The 22,423-nt window shown below is 37.6% G+C and overlaps 1 protein-coding gene across 1 annotated transcript in view; it reads right to left on the bottom strand.

The window, feature by feature from the left end:
• Nucleotides 1-22,423, bottom strand: part of LOC121300929 (delphilin-like) — a 48,182-nt gene that overhangs the window by 11,087 nt on the left and 14,672 nt on the right. The window contains exons 5-11 of the mRNA XM_041229919.1: nt 6,534-6,800; nt 5,387-5,472; nt 4,185-4,254; nt 3,535-3,629; nt 3,215-3,404; nt 1,929-2,083; nt 1,412-1,531 (exon numbers count right to left, since the gene is read on the bottom strand). Coding sequence (XP_041085853.1) covers nt 1,412-1,531; nt 1,929-2,083; nt 3,215-3,404; nt 3,535-3,629; nt 4,185-4,254; nt 5,387-5,472; nt 6,534-6,800 — 983 coding nt within the window. The remainder of the gene's footprint in view (nt 1-1,411; nt 1,532-1,928; nt 2,084-3,214; nt 3,405-3,534; nt 3,630-4,184; nt 4,255-5,386; nt 5,473-6,533; nt 6,801-22,423) is intronic.

Below are 22,423 nucleotides of genomic sequence, written 5' to 3' on the forward strand. Positions count from 1 at the left end.
AAAGAGGATAGTGATCCTTTAGACCAGACAATGATTATATCTATGAAATGCTGCCTTGTACTGACCTAGTTCAGGCAATGTTAACAGATGCTGACCTCTTATCCTTTAACTGAAACCTATAGCTAACACGACCTGCAGTACCATCAGCAAGATCTCAGTAAGTTTATCTGCTTTTTTCTAGGAACAAAAAAAACACAGCTTCTGGAGTTTTCTTCTGCAGCAATGAAGGACTTGTTTCCAATGCCTGTTAGTATTATTGTAGGGCCAGTTTTGCCCTTTCAGGGGATGCACCAGGTGATATGTAAACTTTTGATCAAACAGATTTTCTCTGCAGTAGACCAATAATGTCTCAGTGGGTTTTCAAACATGGTTACAATCCCGGTTTAATGTGGAAGCAATTACTAATGAATACAATAATATGGACACAGGGCCTAAGCCAGTACAATAAATTTCATGATTATGAGATCCAGCAATGCCGCTTGTCTCACCGACTTCACAGATGCAGTGCAATACCAATAACATTTTTACAAAAATCATAATAACAACCAAGCAGCTCTACCAACCTTGCCTTTAATGTTAGCTTCCCCCTGCTTTATTATATTTAGGGCTTCTGGTTTTCGGGTTTTAATAAGCCTTAGCCTTAGCCTTCCTCGAGAAAAATATTAAATTATTATTTAATCTTTTCTACAAATGACTGAAAATTGTTTATAACTGTGACGTACTCAGTTCCGCAATATAAAATAAAAGTCAGACTGCAAAGAAAACCCTCCATCAATTACAATTTATTAAATATTTCCTTTCATGATTCTTCAATGCACAAATGTTATTACCAAAGTAATGTTATACATAAGCTAAAAGCTAGGGGGTTATTATCATAGCTGGTGTTGAAAGGTGCTTGGCTTTCAAACACTATAGCTTATTCAAATACATTTTTTGATTGTTGGAGAAAAGTATATGGATTTCTGCCAGAAAAGTCTTTGCACATCAAAATGAACAGGTGAAATATTCCTACTGACAAGAAAATAGACATTATTCATCTACTCTGATCCTTTCTTTTCTCTTCGTTTAAATTATTATAATAATTTTTCTTCACTGTGACCCCCATTAGAGGCAAATCGGAGATTAAAACAATAACACCCCTAACAAAATGATTTGTAATAGGAGTCAGTATGAGACGGACTGTTGCAGAGTAAAAGATCATGTAAGGCAATACTTCAGCAGCTCCGCAGTTAAGATGGGACACATTTCAGGTTTTGGGTATCTTAGCACTGTACTTTGATTCCTGCTTCTGAAAAGGTTAATAAGGTGAAGCTACTGTGTCATATATCACCAATGTGTTTTTAATGTGTAGGAATGGAGCTCTACTGATAGCGTCATAGAACTTTAAGTGGAGCCCTGAGCCCTCACGCACTTCCTGTCCCCTCCTCAATGGTGCTCGCTCGGACGCTACACCTCTCCCTGCAGCTGGATGATACTCGCACTGAACTGCTGCGTCGATGTGTTACGGGGGCCTGTTCAGTCTTTTCAGTTGCTGTGAAAAAAATCAAAAAACAGACAATTCATAAATAAAATATCCACTTCAAAACATGCATCACTCAAGATCAATGACACTTTCTGTAATTAGGGTTTTTGAAATTCCTTTTACTCTTCAATGATATGTAACTTCATAGTTCATGTCTTTACACTATTAATGAGGGTTCAAATGTAGCCTCTTCACTCCATCATGTCACCTCTCCATCATGTCACCTCTAAGTATTTGTGTTTGCACAAACAAATCTGAATATTGAACCAAAATCCCTTACCTAATCAAGAACAGATTATTTTGAATTGTCACAGATGTGGGTTCAAATCTAGCATGCTCCCCTGAAACGTTTTTTTTTTTAAACATGTTTTCATTTTCCCCAACCTTAATTAAGTCCATCCCTTACCTATGGTAGACTTGTACCCCAGGAATCGCACGATCTTCTGCTGGCAATGCTCCTGCTCTTCATAGGTCAGTAGCTGGTAGATGAACTGCCAGATCACCTGTTTGGCCGGAGTGTCCAGCACTGGGAATATGTCCACAATCAGCGTGTCCACATTCCTGCAAGGATTTCAAGGGCACATTGACAAGGGAGCTCACCTGGAGAGATCTACAAGGGTTCAGATACTGGTCAGCCTTTTGGCTCAGACAGAGAGTATATTGAGTGTATACAGTAAGTGACGGCAGAGTGATTTAGCATTTTACAACAATCTTAGTTTGATGCACTAGAGATCTTGACCAGGACAGTTTTCTATTTAGGTAAACATCAAAAGCATCCCAAACTTCTATGCAAGTCGATCATGAATAATAATGATGATAGAATGAAAATGAAATAAAACTCAGTGGTTGCATGGTTCTTTCGATCATATTGGTCAAGGTTAGAAAAACGATATGGTATCTTTAAGCAAGACGTTTTATGTATTGCCTTTCATTGGATGACTAGACTTAAAAGGATCACAGCTAGCTAACGAGATTTTGTTCAGCCAGTCCTAATTGGTACAGTGATCTTGTACGATGTTCAGCTGTCTGACATCTGTGGGTGCAGCACTGCTGAGAATGTGTGATGGCATAAAGCAGGACATGAAGTTTCATCCATTATGTCAACACTTATTTACATGAGTAAGCAACAGTCCAAGAAACAAGTCTGATCTGATGCTGTGAAAGGTCCTCAATTTAAAGTGTTAATCTGCTTTTGCTTGTGATGAAAGAAGTGATGATTCTGGAGGCAAGTGTGTTCATGGAAAATAGTCCCTGCACTGTGAAGTGCTCTCTACTAGTCATAATACAAATCCATGACTCACATTTTCAGTTTCAATATTTCTTGTTTGCTTTTTGGGACTTTTGCTTTATCAGCTATACCTCAGCAGGGATATGCTTTCAACCATTTTATCAATTCATTGGAATTAGGTTGCCTGGGGACTTGGAACAGGAAACAACCTGTGCTGAAGGACTGCTCTTCAACAGACTGGACAGTAATTACCCAAAGATCCCTTTATAAAAATACTACTGCAGTTCAACAAGATAAAGGCATATATTAACATATATTGACGTTATAAACGTATATTAACAACTAAAGCAAACCATGGGAACTCAGTAGAGCATAATATAAGGACTTGAAATGCAAAGTTACTGTGCACACTTTGTGCACCACGGCAAATGGGAATGTTGTGGAAAAGACTGTGTTGCAGGTACCTGTGCTGGAAGAAGCCCTCCAGAGCCTTGCAGATGGTGTAGCTCTCCTGGTGGGTGAGCAGGTGTTCCAGCTGCTGACTGAAAGTTCGACCCTGTACCTTGATGCTGGAGGGCAGGATCTCCGCCACCCACTGCAGAGATCTGAGAGCAGGAGAGTGAGAGCTGGTGGGGGACTCTTCAGGCTCAGGGTCTGTGTCCAGGGTGGTGTGAGTGGAGGAGGGGGGTAGGAGTAGGGAGAGAACAGAGGAGATCATTGCATTTCAGTAAACCAGCCCAGGAGGAAACAGCTTTGCTTTTGAGAAGAGGGAACATTATCTCACCCATGACAAAGCTGGCAGGTCCGTCCTCCACCACTAGGGTTGGCATGGCACCACTTCCCTGCAGCATGGACACCACCTTCTCATGGGAACAGTTTCTGGGAGAATACATGTGTGCCAAAAACAGCAATTAGATACCCAGACGGATTTTTCAAAATCTCAGCGCTATGCTTTCCACTGCTGGAGGCCTGCGCCACTGCTAGTGTCAGGGCAGAGCAGTTGCAGTAAAATGCCTGCCCTTCTAAACTACTCAGCTGATAATAAAAAATATGCCATTGCTTTCAGGCATCCAGATTCTGTCATGGCTGAGGAGAACACAGCACTATTCCTTGTTCTATTTTTCTGACTACACATTGAAAGGCTGTCTGTCCACTTGGCAATACAGCTTTTCAGAAGCACCTGGCATGCTGAGACTCAGTTCACTATCTAATGAATACAGTCTCAGTGATTACTTTGTCATTTTGTACTAAAATGTTTCTAAGTTACATACAGGATTTTAATAGGACTTGCTATTTTAATTAGGTCAGGGAGAGCTGATTAATTATTTACAAAAAAGATGCGCTTTCTTTGTATACAAACAGTATTGTACAGTGCTCTATTCTGCTATAATTGTATTGACAACCAATTCAGGAAAATAAGCAACTGATCCTTACCTCATGTCAAGTCCATTAAGAAATAATATGCGGTCTCTAGGTTTGAGGCCAGCTTTCTCAGCTGGGCTACCTAGAAGGAACAGGAAGGGGCAAATAAAAAAAAATAAACAGTGAAGAGAGATTTAGGTAGCTTGGACATACACATGCCACCATGTCAAGTGATGATAGGGCCATGAACTAGAAATCAACTACTTAAAGCTAATTAAAATAATATACTTTAAAAAAATAATAATGTCAGGGTGACATTAAAACAAAACTAAAGAATAAAAAGACACAGCATACTGAATTATTATTAATTATTTTTTATTAACAAGTGGAGGGTAGAATTAATCATATCATGCCTCTGAGATCCAATGTTCAACTGCATATTTAGCTAAATTAGCAGAGGTGTGCTTTAATGTTTCAATTATTTTGAGGAACGGTGGGCTTTGTTATTGTTATCCCAGTTTTTGGCAAAGCTGCATTCAATAAACTCTAAACTGTTGAAGTAAGCAAAAAAGAGGGAATATGATATCAGGGAGCAATATTTTATTCCCATTTCGCATAAATGACACATCGCTGTACGTTTCCATTACTGATATTTTGAGTGCAATGTTCGCTTACTGGTAATAGCACACACCCACGGCTGTCAGGTTGGCTCCTTGGTGCCACTATACACCCACACCAGCTCAGTTTCTGAGTCAGCACAGGGTCATGCTAACTAGTTTCTAAACTATACTTGACTCTTCCCTGTGACTCACTGGGTGTCCTGCGTCACACAGAGGGCCTATTGGGGACACAAGGAGTTTCACAAACGGATGTCCTGAAGTACAAACGGCCTGTCAGCATTCTCCAGACATACCAGAATTATCAAGCTTCATTCAGCTTTATTTTTATGGAGAATGTTTTCACACCTATATTAGATCGTACCAAAGTATATTTAACGAACAGACAAATTGGCAATGCCAGGGCACTATAATGGTAATGGTACTAATAGACTGCACAAGGGCAGCTACAATCAAACTGCTAATTCATTTCAGTACTATGGTACCATATCAGTAGCAATGCAATATCTATGGTAACGCAGTGTGCTAAATCTTTAATGTAATACCCTGATGTCTCGTTGGTGTTGTTTAAATGTGGGTATGGTAGCCTTTTGTGCAGTAGGAGATAGATATATAAAGGTATATACATATACATATAGATATATAAAGGTGCCGTACCTGGAATGACAGAATCAATCCACACTGGAGCATGTCCCCGTAATGTAAATCCGAAACTCTTGTTGCCTTTGTATACACGCACTGTCCTGCAACAGAACGAGAGATGTAAAAACGTAACATTCATTTGAGATTTTTTCAGCTAGTAAATAACTTGGCCTGCAGTAAAAATAATAACAGAAAACAGAACTGAATATGCATGTTACCCCTGGAAGATATCGCTTATTTATTCTTTTTTCCATGTTAGGGATTTTGAAAACCTCAATGTTGTAATTATTTTGGTATTCATCATCATAAAATGCACTTGTACATCAAACTAGAGCCTCTGACTTGGTTTCTATAGTAACATCCAAGGACTATGATATTTGCATTAAGTGGATAATTTTGAAAAGTAAGAATAGAATTGTATTTATTGAGGGCATTTTATCAAAAACTTTCTGTTCTATAAAAAAATGTGTTAATAAAAACCCTTTTGTTCACTGAGTCAAAACAAATACTATTCCATCTGCATTGTGACTATCAAAATAACTTTTTCTCCTAAAAAAATGTTGTACGCAAAGCCTGTTTAATAATGTTATGGAGACATGTGCATTTTTCAGCTATAATAGACACTGTACACAAATGGCATGTTGGATGACTCTCTTTAGAACATATAAATCCCTGAGTTAATTTGCTTTTAACAGCTTTTGAGTCCATTATAATTGTTACCCTGTGGATTACATTTCCTTTGCAACATGAAATGATAGATCTATAAAGCAATCAATGGACTGCTAAATAATGAAAGGGAGAAAACACTAAGACTTAAACATTATTACAGGAAGAAAAGTATACAAATCACACCAAAGTCATACCAAAGCTTTGCGCAATAATAATAATAATAATAATAATAATAATAATAATAATAATAATAATAATAATAATAATAATAATAATAACTCTATATTCAATAAGTAAATAAAATAAAATAAAAACCTCTTTCTCATAAGTTAGGATCCTGGAATCATGTTCACTCATTCAATAAAAGCAGTTATATCATTTCACCATCAGGTGGCACTGTGTGCCATGCACAAATCTTAAGACAAAAACACTGAAGTGGTCTGTGCAAGGCTATTCCTAATTCTGCTACATAATACGAATTCCTGGCATTTACCTGCAGTTCCCTGAGACCCCCGAACTGCCTGCGACAAGGGAGGCGGTCTTCCTCAAGCCCTTGCCGGCAGTGTTTTCCTCTCCGGAGCGCGGCACGGAGCTGGCCCGGGTGGACACCAGTAGCCGCTCATGGCGGTCCTCGCTGCGGCTGCGGTGCAGGCGGTTCTGGCTCTGCTCAGTGAAGCTCTTCCTGCTGCAGATCCGGTTGATCAGGCTTTGAGACACCACTTCATCGAACCGGTGTCGGTGCTTCTTGGGGATGAAGATCCTGGCAAACATCACGCAACAATAACGCTCATCAGAGAGGGTCAGCTGGCTGATCGAGAGTCACTCTGTCCGCAGCCTCCTCAGCTTCTCAGGCAAAGGAGGCAGACACACCTTTCTGGGACACCACTGAATACCTATGTTGCTCTATGGGTTTTCCAGGCTACCACACGTTTCAGATAAAACCATCTAGCTGTATTAGGAAACAGATCCACTCTTATTAGAAAGCTTAGCTGAAATGATGCAGCGAACTGGAGGATGAAATTCCCTTAAAAATCCTCCAAGGATATTGCAGCAAATACAACCCTAAATCATGAAGAAAAAATAAATGTTATATATATATATATATATATATATATATATATATATATATATATATATATATATATAAAAACACATTAAGCAAATTACTTCGGTGACGTTGTAATCTTTGACTCCAGTTCTTCCACTGACACTGCAAGGCAGTCAAAACGACTTGTTAGAGAGGTTTTGACGCAGTATAATAAAAGTTATTTAAAACTGTTTATTAGTATGTTCAATGGTGTGTATATATATTCAAATAAAAAAATAACACACACAGACACACACACACATATATATATATATATATATATATATATATATATATATATATATATATATATATATATATATATATATATTAATTAGAGGGAACTTACGCGACCAATGCCTTTAGGTTTGTTTTATGACTCCAAGGAAAGAAGCTGCTGCTGGAATCAACAAATGACTTCAAGCAAGCCCATTAGCAGCTGATGCCTTTAACAATGTGTCCTGCCCTGCAGCACGTAGGTAGCTGTGCGCCAGTCCACGTTGCTCCTGTGATGATTTTCCCAGTCGAGGTGCCAAATGCCCGTGCACAGAAACAGCGCAGGTGCTGGGCATTCCGTGAAGGAGGGTGCTTGATAATGTGCCACCTCCACATTCACTGCCTCTGGTAAAATCTGCTGCAGCTTAGCTCTCTCCAACGGCTATCAATTGCATGTTAGGGAAGAACTGTAGGCAGCAGTAGTGCTGAGTTCTGCTACAGCAGTGTAATGGACTTTATATACAAGAAAAATAAAGCTAAACAGACAGTAGTAATTTCATCAAGGGTTCTCTGATATAGTGTTTATTTATTCTAAAGGTTAGGAAATGCAATTATAATGTTAGTTTTCCATAAGAAGTCTATATGGGACCATATTATATTATATATAATATATATTATATAGATTATATATATATATATCTATATATATAATAGATATATATATATATATATAACACACAGTAGTGTTGAGGAATTCAGATGCTGTGCTTAACATGATCAATTTATTATTTTCATGCTTCTTACAGATTCTTAAAGCAAGCCGCCAAAGTAATATTTTGAGTTATTATATGAAATATGTATGAAAGGCTGAAGCCACAGTTTAAAGTGATATTAACTCTCGCCTAACCTTCATGATGACGTTTGCTGAAAACTAAAAGGACAATCTTTTAAATTCCCACCTATGAGCAATATTATGTCAAAAGGACTGATCCAGCCATTCACTTTCACTGGGATCCAGCAATAACATGACACAGTACAGTTTGGATGAACTTCATAAGCTTTAGTGCATGTGGCTCCCACAGTTGCTCACTTCAAATCAACTCTCAAGACCCACTTGTTCTCTCTTGCTTTCAATGCTCTTTAAGCCTTTTATATTTTATTAGCTGCTGTCTAAATTGCTATTTCAGGTTTTTCACTCAGTCTTATTCGTATGATTCTGTATGACACACGCATCCACAATGTTAAGAAGTCACATAGCCTTGTATTTAATGTAATATGCTTGTTTGTATTTAATGTGCTATGCCCTGTATTCCACTGTATTTAATGTATTATGCATTGTTCCTCACTATCATGTAAAGCGCTTTGTGATGGTGGTCCACTATGAAAGGCGCTATATAAAATCAATATTGATTGATGGATTGATAAAGGATCAATGCAACAACTGACTCAGAATTGCAGCTATAACTACAGGGTGCTTTTAGTGAACATGGAGAAAACAGTTTTGTTTGCCAGTATAAGGTCCTTGACTTTGGCTTAGATGTTTTCCACTCTGAAGATTTATCTGTTTGTAGTCTTGATAAGCCAAGTAGTTACTGCTTAAATAACTACCGAATTCTCCATCAAGAACACAACACAAGTTCTGAATGCAGACATAAAGAGGTTCGAGTTCAAAAATAGATTTTTTTTAAAATGTCCCTATACTGATACGAAAAAATCAATTATAGTCTACTAAACATTTCAGTAGTGCCACAATCCCATGGCATTTCTATATGTTCATATTTTTAAAGACTTTTTTTTTTTTTTTTTTTTTTTTTTTTTAAAGATGCTGAATGCTTATATTATCCTGGTCCTATGAGAGTTAACATTTTTCTGAAATGGCCACAGTGTACTATTTTCCTCATTATTTAGAAAGGCAGTAATTGAAATATATTGGAAACTTCAACTGTGGTTTGATGGGTTGATGAATGTTTAATGAGATTTGCTACGGCTTTTATATTAAAAATATAAACCCCTGAGTGACTGCTGCTTAAGAGACCCACGTACAACCTGCAATAAGGGGGGAATATCAATCACTAGAAATACTTATGAAGAAGAAGAAAAGTAACTGATACACTGAAAACTCACTACATTAATAAATGGCTAGAACGTTTTGACTTTCATTTTCTTCATGATAGCTAGGTGGACTGATGTTTATTAACTACTTTTCTTCTTCTATATATATAAGGGCTGTAGCCATCCATGAAAAATCACGAGGCACTTGCCCATGCATCCCCTTATGGTGTCTCTGTAGTCTGCAAGGACAGTAAAAGATTTTGAAGAGCATAGAGGCTATGCATAGCAGTGAGACTTTTAACGTATGCATATAACAGGGGATGAAATGTGGCAAAGCAACATGTAAAAGAGGACAAATAAATCATTATTTGCATGATTTTAACAGAGGAGCATGACTCAGGTGCCTCATTGCTGGCTATACACACACACACACACACACACATATATATATATATAGTCATTATTTAGGGAATGCATTACAGCTACAATTCCTGCGTATAATATTTTTAATGCAGTTGCTGTATGCAGTATCTGGATTAATTTATTTTTAACTCTCAAGCGTAAAGACTTCAAAGCACACTATTTTGTTTCTTTTCTATGGTTTCTAGGAAAGACTGGACTCCTGTCTCCTGCCTCCAAATACTGAGGCTTTCTCTACACAGTGGAAAACACATACAGACCAGTGAGATGTGTTAAACAAGATTATAGATTCATTATTTATTTTTTAGTGGTTACTAGTTTTAGGATCTTGCATTTAATCTGTGTTTACAACTTGAAAGAAAACAAACACACTAGTATTAAAAATAACAGTAGCGATGATCATTAACAGTGTTTATTCTAAACATGACAGTCAAACTCCACTTTCAGAGAAACATGTGGCAAGCAGACACCATGGAAACTATTTTAATTACGCAATTAGAATTGAATATGCGGGACACTACAGACTTAAATGCATGAAGGAACATAGCATACAGTCCACCCACATGTCCTGTGTTCATTTTTAAGAATCAGGTTGTTTGGTTTTTTTTTTTGGTTTTGTTTTTATTTTTATTTTTTGCATTACGTGTTACTTGGTAGCCATGACAACCCTTCTAAAAATGACTACAGTGAAATAGCCAATTTATTGTACAAAAAAGCTACATAAAAGCAAACCCCTGCTCCTCTCGTTTTAACACCTACTCCCCTTTTAAAGGCTCGCAAAGATGCTTTGCTGCAGTGCTGGTCAGGAGAGTCCCGGACGCAGTTCAGCTGCTACAGTATATCATTGATTAACACATGGACTTCCAGCTATTCAGAAAAGCATGTCATTTAGATTGGAGGCCACTAGTGAAGCCCAGCACTGGAACTCATGGCTTCAAACCTAGGACTCCGGTCTCACGCAATGCTCTCCACTTTCATGGCAGGTTACATGCATATACTGTAAATAATGGTAAGATGGAGTCACAAACTCAAAGATAATGTCGCTAGGTTTGTCATTTTACAAAAGCTATTTAGATATTCATTACAAGTGAACAGGCGGTCTCTCTCGAAACACTTCCCCTGAACTCCATTATCTTTGCAGCTACAATAACAGTTTAACTGTCATTTTACCATGCAAGTCCTTAAAGTGCGGTTCTATTGAATTTGTTTCCATGGAAACTGAGAGCATAAATTCTGTAGGAAGGTCATGTATTTGAGGAATGCTTCTGTAAAAATAAAAAGACACAAAATGTTTTAACGCATTAAAACTTTAGAAAGACAAAAAAGGTCCTTCCTTTGAAGAAATAAGCAGATTATCATTTAGTGCCCAGGTGTAGATTTATGTAGATCTAGGTTAACTATGTTAAAATGCATGTGAGATACAGGACTTGTTACAATGAAGAAATAAATCCCTTCATAGACGTGTTGCACCAAAACATTTCAATGTTTTTACAGATGTGCTTTTATGGATATTTTATGACTTATTATTTTTTTAAGTAAAAGGAAACATTCCCCGGGACTCCCTGAAAATGGAATGCATTATATCTTCCCATCCTTTTTTATTATAATTAAAAAAATTATTATTATTATTATTATTATTATTATTATTATTATTATTATTATTATTATTAAAAGTATTTGGCTCTTGTCTAATATATTATACACTACCTATCATATCTGCGTATTGATCTTTCAAATCAATAGATTTTTGAAGGGTTTATAAATCCGGAGATAAGCGTGCGTATGTGTGTGTTAGATGTATTCACTGCTATGAACACTGATAACTCTTGCAACGGACATGCGTGTCAGTGTACGGACAAGTTGCTGACCTCAGATCATTATACAAATCAATTTTTAAATATTAAACACAGGTCTATCATTCTTATAATTTACTTCTTCTCACAAACAGGCTTAAAAAATAATAGAAGAAAACCTCTGAAAACCACATGAATAACACTTGAATTTCTTCCTCTGAGTTATGAAGTAATTAATTTTGAATTAATTCCTGTGGATTTCATTACCCATATTCACTCCATGTTTCTTTGAAACAAATGTTGTTGATAACATGTATAAGGCATACATCCACAACATGGATCGTTATTGCTGTGTTACCTATTTGACAATGTGGGCAGTGCACTAGAGCGGACATTTTGAAAAGAGGTTTGAAACAGACTTTAAAGTAATAAATGTAAAAAAAATTGTCAGGACTGTAATATTTTATTTGGAAAACTTTGTTGTTTCCAAAGTTTTCTACGGGGGAGGAGAGGCTGTAAGATTATTTTATAATCTTCATTAAAGAACCATTTTTTGTATACTACGCCAACAAAGGTATGTAAAACAGTGGCCATTGGTGCCCAAAAGAAATGGGGAGGAAGAAGGCTTGGGGTCCCCTTAAAACCTCAGTATCAGTAGAATCGTATTATTGTATTCTGACTGACAACACTTTTTACATTATTATTATTATTATTATTATTATTATTATTATTATTATTATTATTATTATTATTTGACAGACACTTTTATCCAAAGAGACTTACAGGTGTTACAGGGCAGTACTGTACAGGGTTACAATGCAAGATTAATATTTAATTACAGTATAGTTTACAGTAAGTGCAAATAATACTTCTAAAATGCAATATGAGCTAGGATGCAACAAGTTAGGATTACAACAACTTATATCTATAATGACATATTAGTAGTGCAATAGTGCAAGGATAGTGCAATAGTGCAAGGATAGTGCCTAGACAAAAGAAAACAGCAGCCCATCATAGTTTATTCTGTAATATACTTAACTGTTATAAACTCATTAACAGACTTTGCATACAATATTTTCTAAACAAAGTTAAGACAGGAGAATGGCAGACGAAAATCAAGCACATCCTATCATCATCATTTGCTAAACAAAATAAGTAGATACCGTACAACGAACAAATACTGCTGGGAAAGGCCAAAATAATATAAAATACGACTTCCAACAAACACTAACAGAGAAAAAAACAAAGCCAACAGCTAGATTTGTTACCAGAGAAAGGATATCAAAATATGAAACTTTCATCTCACTACTGATGCTACCGAGCGTATGAGCGCGCACTGTCTTCTGGGAATAGTAGTTTATCTGACAGACTGAAAGGCGTTTCCAATCAGCAGAAATGCAGAGGAAAACTGCAACTCTCGTAGCCATGCATGTCAACAACACTGGGAACTAAAGAGTCATATGATTTTCCACACTATTGAGCAGCGACACAGTTTAGTTTTTGCCTACTGTCCCATATGTTGTTCCTACCATTAGAATGGATTTCTTCTTCTGGTCAAACTCTCCTTCCAGCACTCATAATCGTGCCTACTCAGTAAAGCAGTGATTCACCATTTAAAACCACGAATTAGACTGATGTAATGTGTATGGTTGCAGCAGATAGGAGTTTGTAACAGAGGCTTGCCTTCTCTGATGAAAAAACTCTCCAGGCTCCTCCAATTAGAACCTATGCTTAGATCACATGATCTGCTACTGCTAGTACTGTGGTTAATAGTAGACAGGCGTTTATAAGAGATTTGCCTCCTCTGAGAAGCCAGAACGGCTCTAATATAGGAATGTCGAATCTAGGGTTTGGTTAAAATGCCATTTTAGGCAATATTTTTGTTTTTGTGAATATATATATATATATATATATATATATATATATATATATATATATATATATATATATATATATATATTATCTCTCCCTTGAGAAATATATGTACAACATATCGAAACGTTGGGCAGCTGGCTCTTTGAGCTAATATATATAGCGGCAGAGCTGGTAGGTGATTATTCACATATAGAGACATAAGCCTGATATCCGCTCCTTGCAAAGGAGCCGGCTCTTCTGTGCAACGGTATCGGCGCTATGTTTTAGTGCGAGTGGTCCCGGGTTCGCGCCTTTGTGTGGATTTCCTCGTCCTGTGTGAGGCGCCTGCCTGTGTTAATGGATATATATATAGATAGATAGATAGATATATATGGTTATACCGTCCCCTATTACCCTCGCATACCGTCAGCTATCGTCTGAACAAATGTATCCAATATGAAAACAATGCTATTTTCACTTGTTATATCGCCACCCCGCTCACCGCCTTCCGCCAACTTCCCAAGCCAAGTAAATATACGCACTGTAGTTTCCCTCATTGTAGCGCCAGCGAAATAATAATGGTCAATTAAAATAACAAAGTTATGCAGTTAACCTTTGACTCGCTTTCCTAATTCGTCGTTAACGTAACGTTCATACCAATGTCATCAACGCTCCCCCTCCCAAAGCAAAACAGAAAGTACCGAATGGCGAGTCAAGCCTACATTTAACACCAGAGCAAAAGAAAAAAAACAGGAAAGCAACAATTGGATACCTTGATGGAACGAATCGATTTTGTTTAACCTGAAAAGGGGTTGACGGTACGGTACGGTAAGAGGTTTGTTTGTTTGTTTACGTGCAAGTTTTGCCCAAATTAAGGCTGACAAGCTAAAGCTTCCGTTTTGTAAACAGCAGAGTTTTTTTTTATTTTATATTAGTTATTTTTTACTTTTTGTTTAAAAAAAAATGTGGTTGCCTGTACATTATGTATTCAACGTTTTTATTTTTTATTATTATTTTTTTTTTTATATAACTGTTAAAAAATGCTGTTGAGTTTAAATTGCTTTGTGGAATAAACAGATGGCATTGTTCAATAGGGGATAGTATTCAGCAGGCTTACGTCGTGTCACAAACAGTAAAGTTCAAACAACCAGTACAGTAAAAAAATAAAAAAAAAATAATGATAGTGCGCTTTGTTTTTATGGAATTGTTTGGGTGATTTGACACTAAATGAGTGTTTATTTATTTATTTATTTATTTATTTATTAAGTATAAACTGTACCTCAACAGTAACCATGTACGTTTCATACGGTTGGGAAAAGATGATAAAACGTCACTAGTAGACCTACTGTTGTGTTAAGAACTAGTACTGTAATTTTAAAGATGAATGTTTTATTAAAATGGCCTGGATATAATCTAAATGTATAACTAAAAAATAAAACGTTTGAATTTATTGCAAACATAGAAGTGTGTGTGTGTGTTTTGTTTTTTTTCACCCTGGCTTATTGCCTGTTTTTGCCCATGGCCCTTACCCCTCCCTCTCTCTCTCTCTCTCTCTCTCTCTCTCTCTCTCTCTCTCTCTCTCTCTCTCTCTCTCTATATATATATATATATATATATGACCACACACTATGACACACAGACACACACCCTCAGTTAACTCTACTAATGGATAACGCGACACTGTCGCTTCACGTGACTGATCTACTTGACACTCTTGTTTCACGTGACTGACCTCCGACTGGAAACAGATTGTTCATCCATTCATTAGCAACTTCCAAGTGCAGCTGGTTAAAAGTATCAGTTCACAATGTGTGAGAAGCGAAAAATGAGCTCTCACTCGGTTAGCTTTAAAACGCAGGTTATTCGGGATGACACGCTTGTCAGCAGAACTTTCAAAGCACGTGTTTTTGCTATTTAAGCCATCAAATTAGACAGTACAAGCCTATATCTAAAAGTATAGTCAACAGTTTGTGGTTGGATTGTCTTCATAAAAATAACGTTGTAGTTATTGTATTAATTCTTATTTCAATCGAACTGTACCAGTTGTACCGAGTTTGTACAGTACTGTATCCTGGCATTGATTCATTTACTGCAGTTCTTTCAACCATTTTCATAAGGACATTTAACAAAATAGACGTGTACATACTGTAATACTGTAAACGTGTGAGTTCTGTTGCTTATATGCATGTTAATGCCATGGCTCATGAGCCCGTGGATCACTGGCATCCCTGTGGGGTGTCGAGTTGACCGAGGATGACTGTATATATTATGTTATTTTTATTTTTTCACTGAAATTTTGAGGAGGCACTGACTTCATTGCCTTCCTATAAAACCCATAATAGTTTAGGATGTATGCTGTATTATCTGCTTAATAACAACATAATTCTAAGAGCCACAGTAAACTGCTTATTAATAAAGATATAAGGAAAATGTGTGTATTTGAAATGCTATGCTGTAGATGAAGCTCTCTCTTGTATAAATGGTGACTCAGCCCAATCTCCAGAGCTCAGGCACATCCTACTGAGACTAGAGCTAGCTCCTGTGTTTGTTTTCTATCAATAAACTGTACCTTTTTTACTAACTTTACATGCTAGTGGGATGTGTTTTCTTACAGTATGTTAACCATGATAAGAAAAATGACAGGCACGTTATTTAAACAGTTGTAGCAACACGTGGGGACGTGTAACGCTATAGTTTTCTGAACCCTGCTACTTACTCAACTATTCTCCATGCTGCGCTGAGCTTCTTAAGTAAGCAATTTTTTTTTTTATTTTTTTTTTTTGCTGTAGCAATTGTTATATTGCCTGCTGTTCCGGTTTGTACCAGCTGGTGTCACTGTAGACACAGTAAACACACTGCCTCCCAGAGGAGGTTTAGGGTATTACAATATAAATATTTAAATTAAAATAATTTAATAGCAACAAGAAAGAACATCCCTATAAAAGTGGGTTTACTTGTAGATTATACAAATGCATTTTCAATCCTCAAAATCCGCTCTATAACATTACTAAATGAAGCGATGAATGAAGCAGGGTCCTCTGAAACAAAGGGCCAGATGTGCCTGTGCTTAGATAGCGATTACAATGGCTTTTAGATTACCTTTGCTATTGGTCTCGTAGAATATCTTTGAAAATCAACATTCTGAGCAAGATTTTAGTGTGGGAGAATGATATTTTGAAGAAAAAAATTTACATTCTTAGCACTGTAATCTGCAGCTGATTACGGCGATTATTTACTCGATTATGTTGAGATCAGGGCTCTGTGAGGGCCATACCATCACTTCCAGGACTCCTTGTTCTTCTTTACGCTGAAGATAGTTCTTAATGACTTTCGCTGTATGTTTGGGGTCGTTGTCATGCTGCAGAATAAATTTGGGGCCAATCAGATGCCTCCCTGATAGTATTGCATGATGGATAAGTATCTGCCTGTACTTCTCAGCATTGAGGAGACCATTAATTCTGACCAAATCCCCAACTGCATTTGCAGAAATGCAGCCCCAAACTTGCAAGGAACCTCCACCATGCTTCACTGTTGCCTGCAGACATTCGTTCTTGTACCACTCTCCAGCCCTTCGGCAAACAAATTGCCTTCTGCTACAGCCAAATATTTCAAATTTTGACTCATCAGTCCAGAGCACCTGCTGCCATTTTTCTGCACCCCAGTTCCTGTGTTTTCATGCATAGATGACTCGCTTGGCCTTGTTTCCACGTCGGAGGTATGGCTTTTTGGCCACAAGTCTTCCATGAAGGCCACTTCTGACCAGACTTCTCCGGACAGTAGATGGGTGTACCAGGGTACCACTGTTTTCTGCCAATTCTGAGCTGATGGCATTGCTGGAAATCTTCTGATTGCGAAGGGAAGTAAGCATGATGTGTTTTTCATCTGCTACAGTAAGTTTCCTTGGCTGACCACTCCGTCTACGGTCCTCAATGTTGCCTGTTTCTTTGTGCTTCTTCAAAAGAGCTTGGACAACACATCTGGAAACCCCTGTCTCCCTTGAAATTTCTGCCTGGGAGAGACCTTGCTGATGCAGTATAATTACCTTGTGTCTTGTTGCTGTGATCAGTCTTGCCATGGTGTATGACTTTTGACAGTAAACTGTCTTCAGCAACCTCACCTTGTTAGCTGAGTTTGGCTGTTCCTCACCCAGTTTTATTCCTCCTACACAGCTGTTTCTGTTTCAGTTAATGATTGTGTTTCAACCTACATATTGAATTGATGATCATTAGCACCTGTTTGGTATAATTGTTTAATCATACACCTGACTATATGCCTACAAAATCCCTGAGGGAAAGGGTGGTCCAACCAAATATGGATTTGATTTAGATTTTTCTTCTGTTCACTCACTTTGCATTTAGTTAATTGATAAATATAATTTATTAACATGTCTATTTTTGAAAGCATTCTTACTTTACAGCATTTTTTCACACCTGCCTAAAACTTGTGCACAGTACTGTATATGAAGAGGCATAGCATCAGAAATACACAGTGCATCATATAAACAAGTCCAACTAAATCTTTCTAGTTACTCCCTGTGGAAAGATGTACTTTTAAGTCAGCCGCTGAACACAAGATCACATTCATTTTAAGATTTTCCTAAAAAAAAAAAAAAAAAACCACAGGAACAGAGTTAAAAGGTTCTGGTGCAATGATAAACTTAACACTGGAACAAAACAATGGTTTACGCTTGCAAAGCTAATTGTTTGATTGAGACTTTAAAAATGTTTACAAACAGATAATTTAGAGCAAACATGTAATTATGTATCTTTCCACATCAGCACCAGCTTATTCAAATATGCAAATAAGCAACAGGCAATCAGCTGTTTTGTGGCACTTCTGTTTCCATACAAGCAAACACAAACAAATGAAGCTTCCTTAGCATGCTAGTGAGCACAATGTCAGGAAGATACTCATGCATTTTGGTTGGCGAGTGACTATGTACAGTATGAGCTAATATTGGAACACTAACCCAGGCATTGAGGAGTGAATGGCTAGTTCAAATCTTAGATGACATCTGCAAATACTGGGTGGAGTGCTCTCAGAATAACAAGCCTTGTATTCTCGGACCACAAGCTCAGTAAATCATGCCCTGCCCACAGTACTGTAATGTCCCTAGAACATGTCAACAGATCAGCTTGCCCATGCTAGTTTTCAATAGCCAGTTATCAATTCATTCTAGGGCGGTGATGTTAACCAGGCCAGTGTCCTTGGTGACAGTATTAAAAAGCATCTCTCCAAGGTTAGCTCAGTTGAAATGAGAAAAGCGTTCTCATCTGGAACAGATTTTCCAGACTTTAGGACTACACAATAAATGCTATTCAACTGTGGCTTCTTGACCTATTTAACTTTTAAATAAGGGCTGCCTGTGAATCTATAGGATCAGTTTAATCCAAAAAAAAATCTGACTGTTTACCTTTCATCTCTCCCCTTATATAGCATGCATTTTTTTAAAATGTACGCATCAAACAACTTTAGTATAATGGCAATGTTTTTTTTTTTTTTTTTTTAAAGAAGACCTGCATTGCAAGCAAGTTAGAAGAAACAGATTTGCCTTTACAAAGCAGTTAAGGGTTAAGAACAAGCTCACTCTGGGTGGGTCTTGTTTGATTTTGAAAGGTAATCAGCACAGATTCATACAGCATTAGAATGCATTTCTTCGTAATGCCACCGTGGAGTCTTCGGTTTGATTAAATTCTGAAATGGCGTCTATATTTTCTAAAGTCTAAAACCAAGAAATCATGTCGTGAAGTCTAGATTACAGTAAAAGGTCGTATTTACTACATTTCAGGACTGAACTTAAAGCAGTGTATATAGTATAGTAAAGAGACATGGCGGTTTAACTGTTTTGTGGCAGTGGGTTACTCAACTCTTTCTCTTTGATGCATAACACAGTGGATGTAAACCAACTACCCACTAATGTATGACAGCAAATAAACCACCATGCCTCTCCATCACCCACCCCCAGTTCCCTTTGGATTGTGTAGTAAATTAAGTAATGTCTTGTCTCAATACCTAGCATTGTTTGCATCGCTCTGACTGATAAAGGATACCCTATGTGCCCGACTGGAAGAAGTGTGTCTAAAATAAAGAACGTTCTATAAAATTAATCCTTCTAGTTATTTGTCTTTGTTTACGGATTGAACTGTCAAGTGTCTTTATGATGACACTTGAGCTAGTCACTCCAGCACTACTTCCAGGCTCTACCCTCTACGGGGGGAGAAAAAAAGTTAAATTATTATTATTTTTTTTTTAAATCAGGAAAATCTTACTTTATATAATGATAGTGTTCAAAACTCATTTAGTTTCTGAGGTGCCCTCAATTAGAAGCAGGTCACCTGTATGCTAAAATTAATCCGGCAAAGAATCAAGGACAAATTACTGGTAGGAAAGAAAAAGAAATCTAAAACAAGACAAACAACTAAATCAGACAGCATTTCAATCAGCTGCAAGACCTATATAAGACCTCAGAAAGAGCCGAAAGTTTAGAATGCTCACAGTAATGGGGTTGATAATAAGGTGCTTATTAGTTGATAATACATTTGTTTGGTAGGTAATTTATCCAAATGTTTTTTTGAACAGGCTCACATTCTGAAGCAATAGACCTCTATGCCCCTATATATCCATTGTTTCACACTGTTCATTTATCCAGATCATTTCCTGCTAGATACTGTCCTAAACATATAGCAGGTTTTAACATGACACGTATCTTACATACTGTGTATCACTTGATCCACACAGGTGTGCTTTACAGAAAGGAATAAAAAGACATATTTGTGTCTGCACACCACAATTTTCATCCCAGGTTATCCCTGAATCTCTAAACAACAACTGTTTTACCTCCTATTGGAAAAATGAGTCAGCGCCTGTGTATCTCAATGATTACTCAATGAATGGTCTCTAGTGCCGTTAAGTATGTGGTGGAAGGTCTGCTTACTGTCCCATCTCGTGCAAAACCCTCAGGTCACCATTTCCAACATAGACAGCATTTGATATGAAAACGTATGTTACTAATCTCAAAGTCTAGCAAACACCCACTTCAAAATCCAAAGAGGATTGGACTCACTTCAGAAACAAGCCAAGCCTGGGAATAGAAGGGGAATTGGGTAAAAACTGTGCAGCCAAAAGCAGAGTTTAGACATACTGTTGACACAAAAAGACACGCAAGCTTAAACCGATATACTGAAGAGGAGCAAAAGTTATCATCTGCATTCAAAATCTATATTCAACTTGTTTCTGTTTTCTTGCATTTTTATTTTCTGGCTTTTCCAAAAATTGTAGCAAAATACCAGCATCTTATTCAGTGTTGCCCTGAAATATAACCAATAGGCCTGAATACAACAGGCATGTGAAAATGGAAAGCAATGTGAGAGCTGGTCCTACTTGAGATTTGGAGATTCGTTCACAGGGAGGTGAATAAGCATGTAATCCTTGGTTTGTACTTACAGAGCCCTCCTGTTTCTAAAAGAATGCTCAGATGAGAGAGGTTATGGGTCTGCTTGGCAAAATGTCATTTTGTAGCCAACTGAAGTCTCATTTAAGCTGCCTAAGGCTCAAAACCAGTATCGTGCACAACTCTAATAACAAAAAAAAAACAACGACAAAAGGCTTTGCAGCTGGCCTGAACCTGCTGAAAGGTATTGTTATTCTCAGCTGATCTTTTGTTTCTTAAAAGGACAACTATCAAGTCACAGAATGCAATTGTTTTAATATAGTTTTCCCAAAAAGCCTGATTTACAAAACCCAAATCGGATAAACAGCCTTTGTATATCTGTGTGGGGTTACGTTTCTGAAGTAACAGAAGTGTGTGATAAAGTCACTATGAAGGGTTAATGAAGTGAATGATTCTATTGGTGCGGCACGCTGGGGAGATAAATAGCTATTCTTCATCTTAAATCCAGTGAGACTGAGCCAACTCATGCAGTACAATTTGGGGTGTCTGGAGGGGAAACAGAAATACCCTTGGATAGGACATTACCCTTACCCTTCACCTGGTTTGAATTCTGTTGGCGAGTGAGGGGGGGGGGGGGGGGGGGGGGGGGGGGGGGGGGGGGGGGGGGGGGGGGGGGGGGGTTTGTAGGGGGGGGGGGGGATTGGGGGCGGGGTGCCACCGCGCCCCCCCGCCACGACCGCATTTGGGCCCGGGGTTGGGGGGGTGGTGGGGGGGGTGGGGGCGGGGGGGGTGGGGGGGGGGAAATTAATTTGTGGGTTCAATTTTTAAAAGGTTTAACACAGTAAATTTTCCCTGAAACAAAATTCTACGGGACTACATAGGGCTAGACAGAGATAGACACAGATTGGTAGATAATCAGATACAGATAGAAAAGAATGATTTCAAAATTCTCGTTTTGTGCCTAGACTCAAATCAAATCCCTAAAATTCACAAGTAAGATTTTTAGTCAACTTTGAGAGTAGTTATGTGAATAGGTCCCACAAAGTACAAGCAGTGGTCCAGATAACCTGCATATAAGGTGTTTTTATGCATTAAAAAATCCAAAATATGCATTAAATTAAAATTGAATACGTAAAAATATGCATAGGAATTTTGCTGCACTGCTTGTCTACCTCCCCTAACAACTACATCTCCCAGAATACAATGTCTTCAGCTAGTAGGAAACTGTACTCAAGAAAAACCAAGCCAACAAAGATTATCCAATCTCTGGCTAGCCGTGTTGTCTTTGCAGCCAATCACAGTAAGAATAACAAAAATTCGAAGCTACACAGGTTGAAGAGTAAACACCCCAGTCCAGCTACAAATCCAACTGGAACCATTGTCCGAGGCAACCACTAAAAGAACATGTCTATAATATTAAACAAACTGTTCTATAACTTATGAATGCATTTCCTTATTTTAGTTACGTGTATGGCTTTACACTGAAGTTTAACATGTTCACTGAGTTTAAGAATATGTTAAAATATAGGTAACATAATTAATTTGCAGTCAGTGTGATATCTCGGAAGAAA

This window comes from Polyodon spathula, chromosome 26, assembly GCF_017654505.1.
Source record: "Polyodon spathula isolate WHYD16114869_AA chromosome 26, ASM1765450v1, whole genome shotgun sequence".
Lineage (NCBI taxonomy): Eukaryota > Metazoa > Chordata > Actinopteri > Acipenseriformes > Polyodontidae > Polyodon > Polyodon spathula.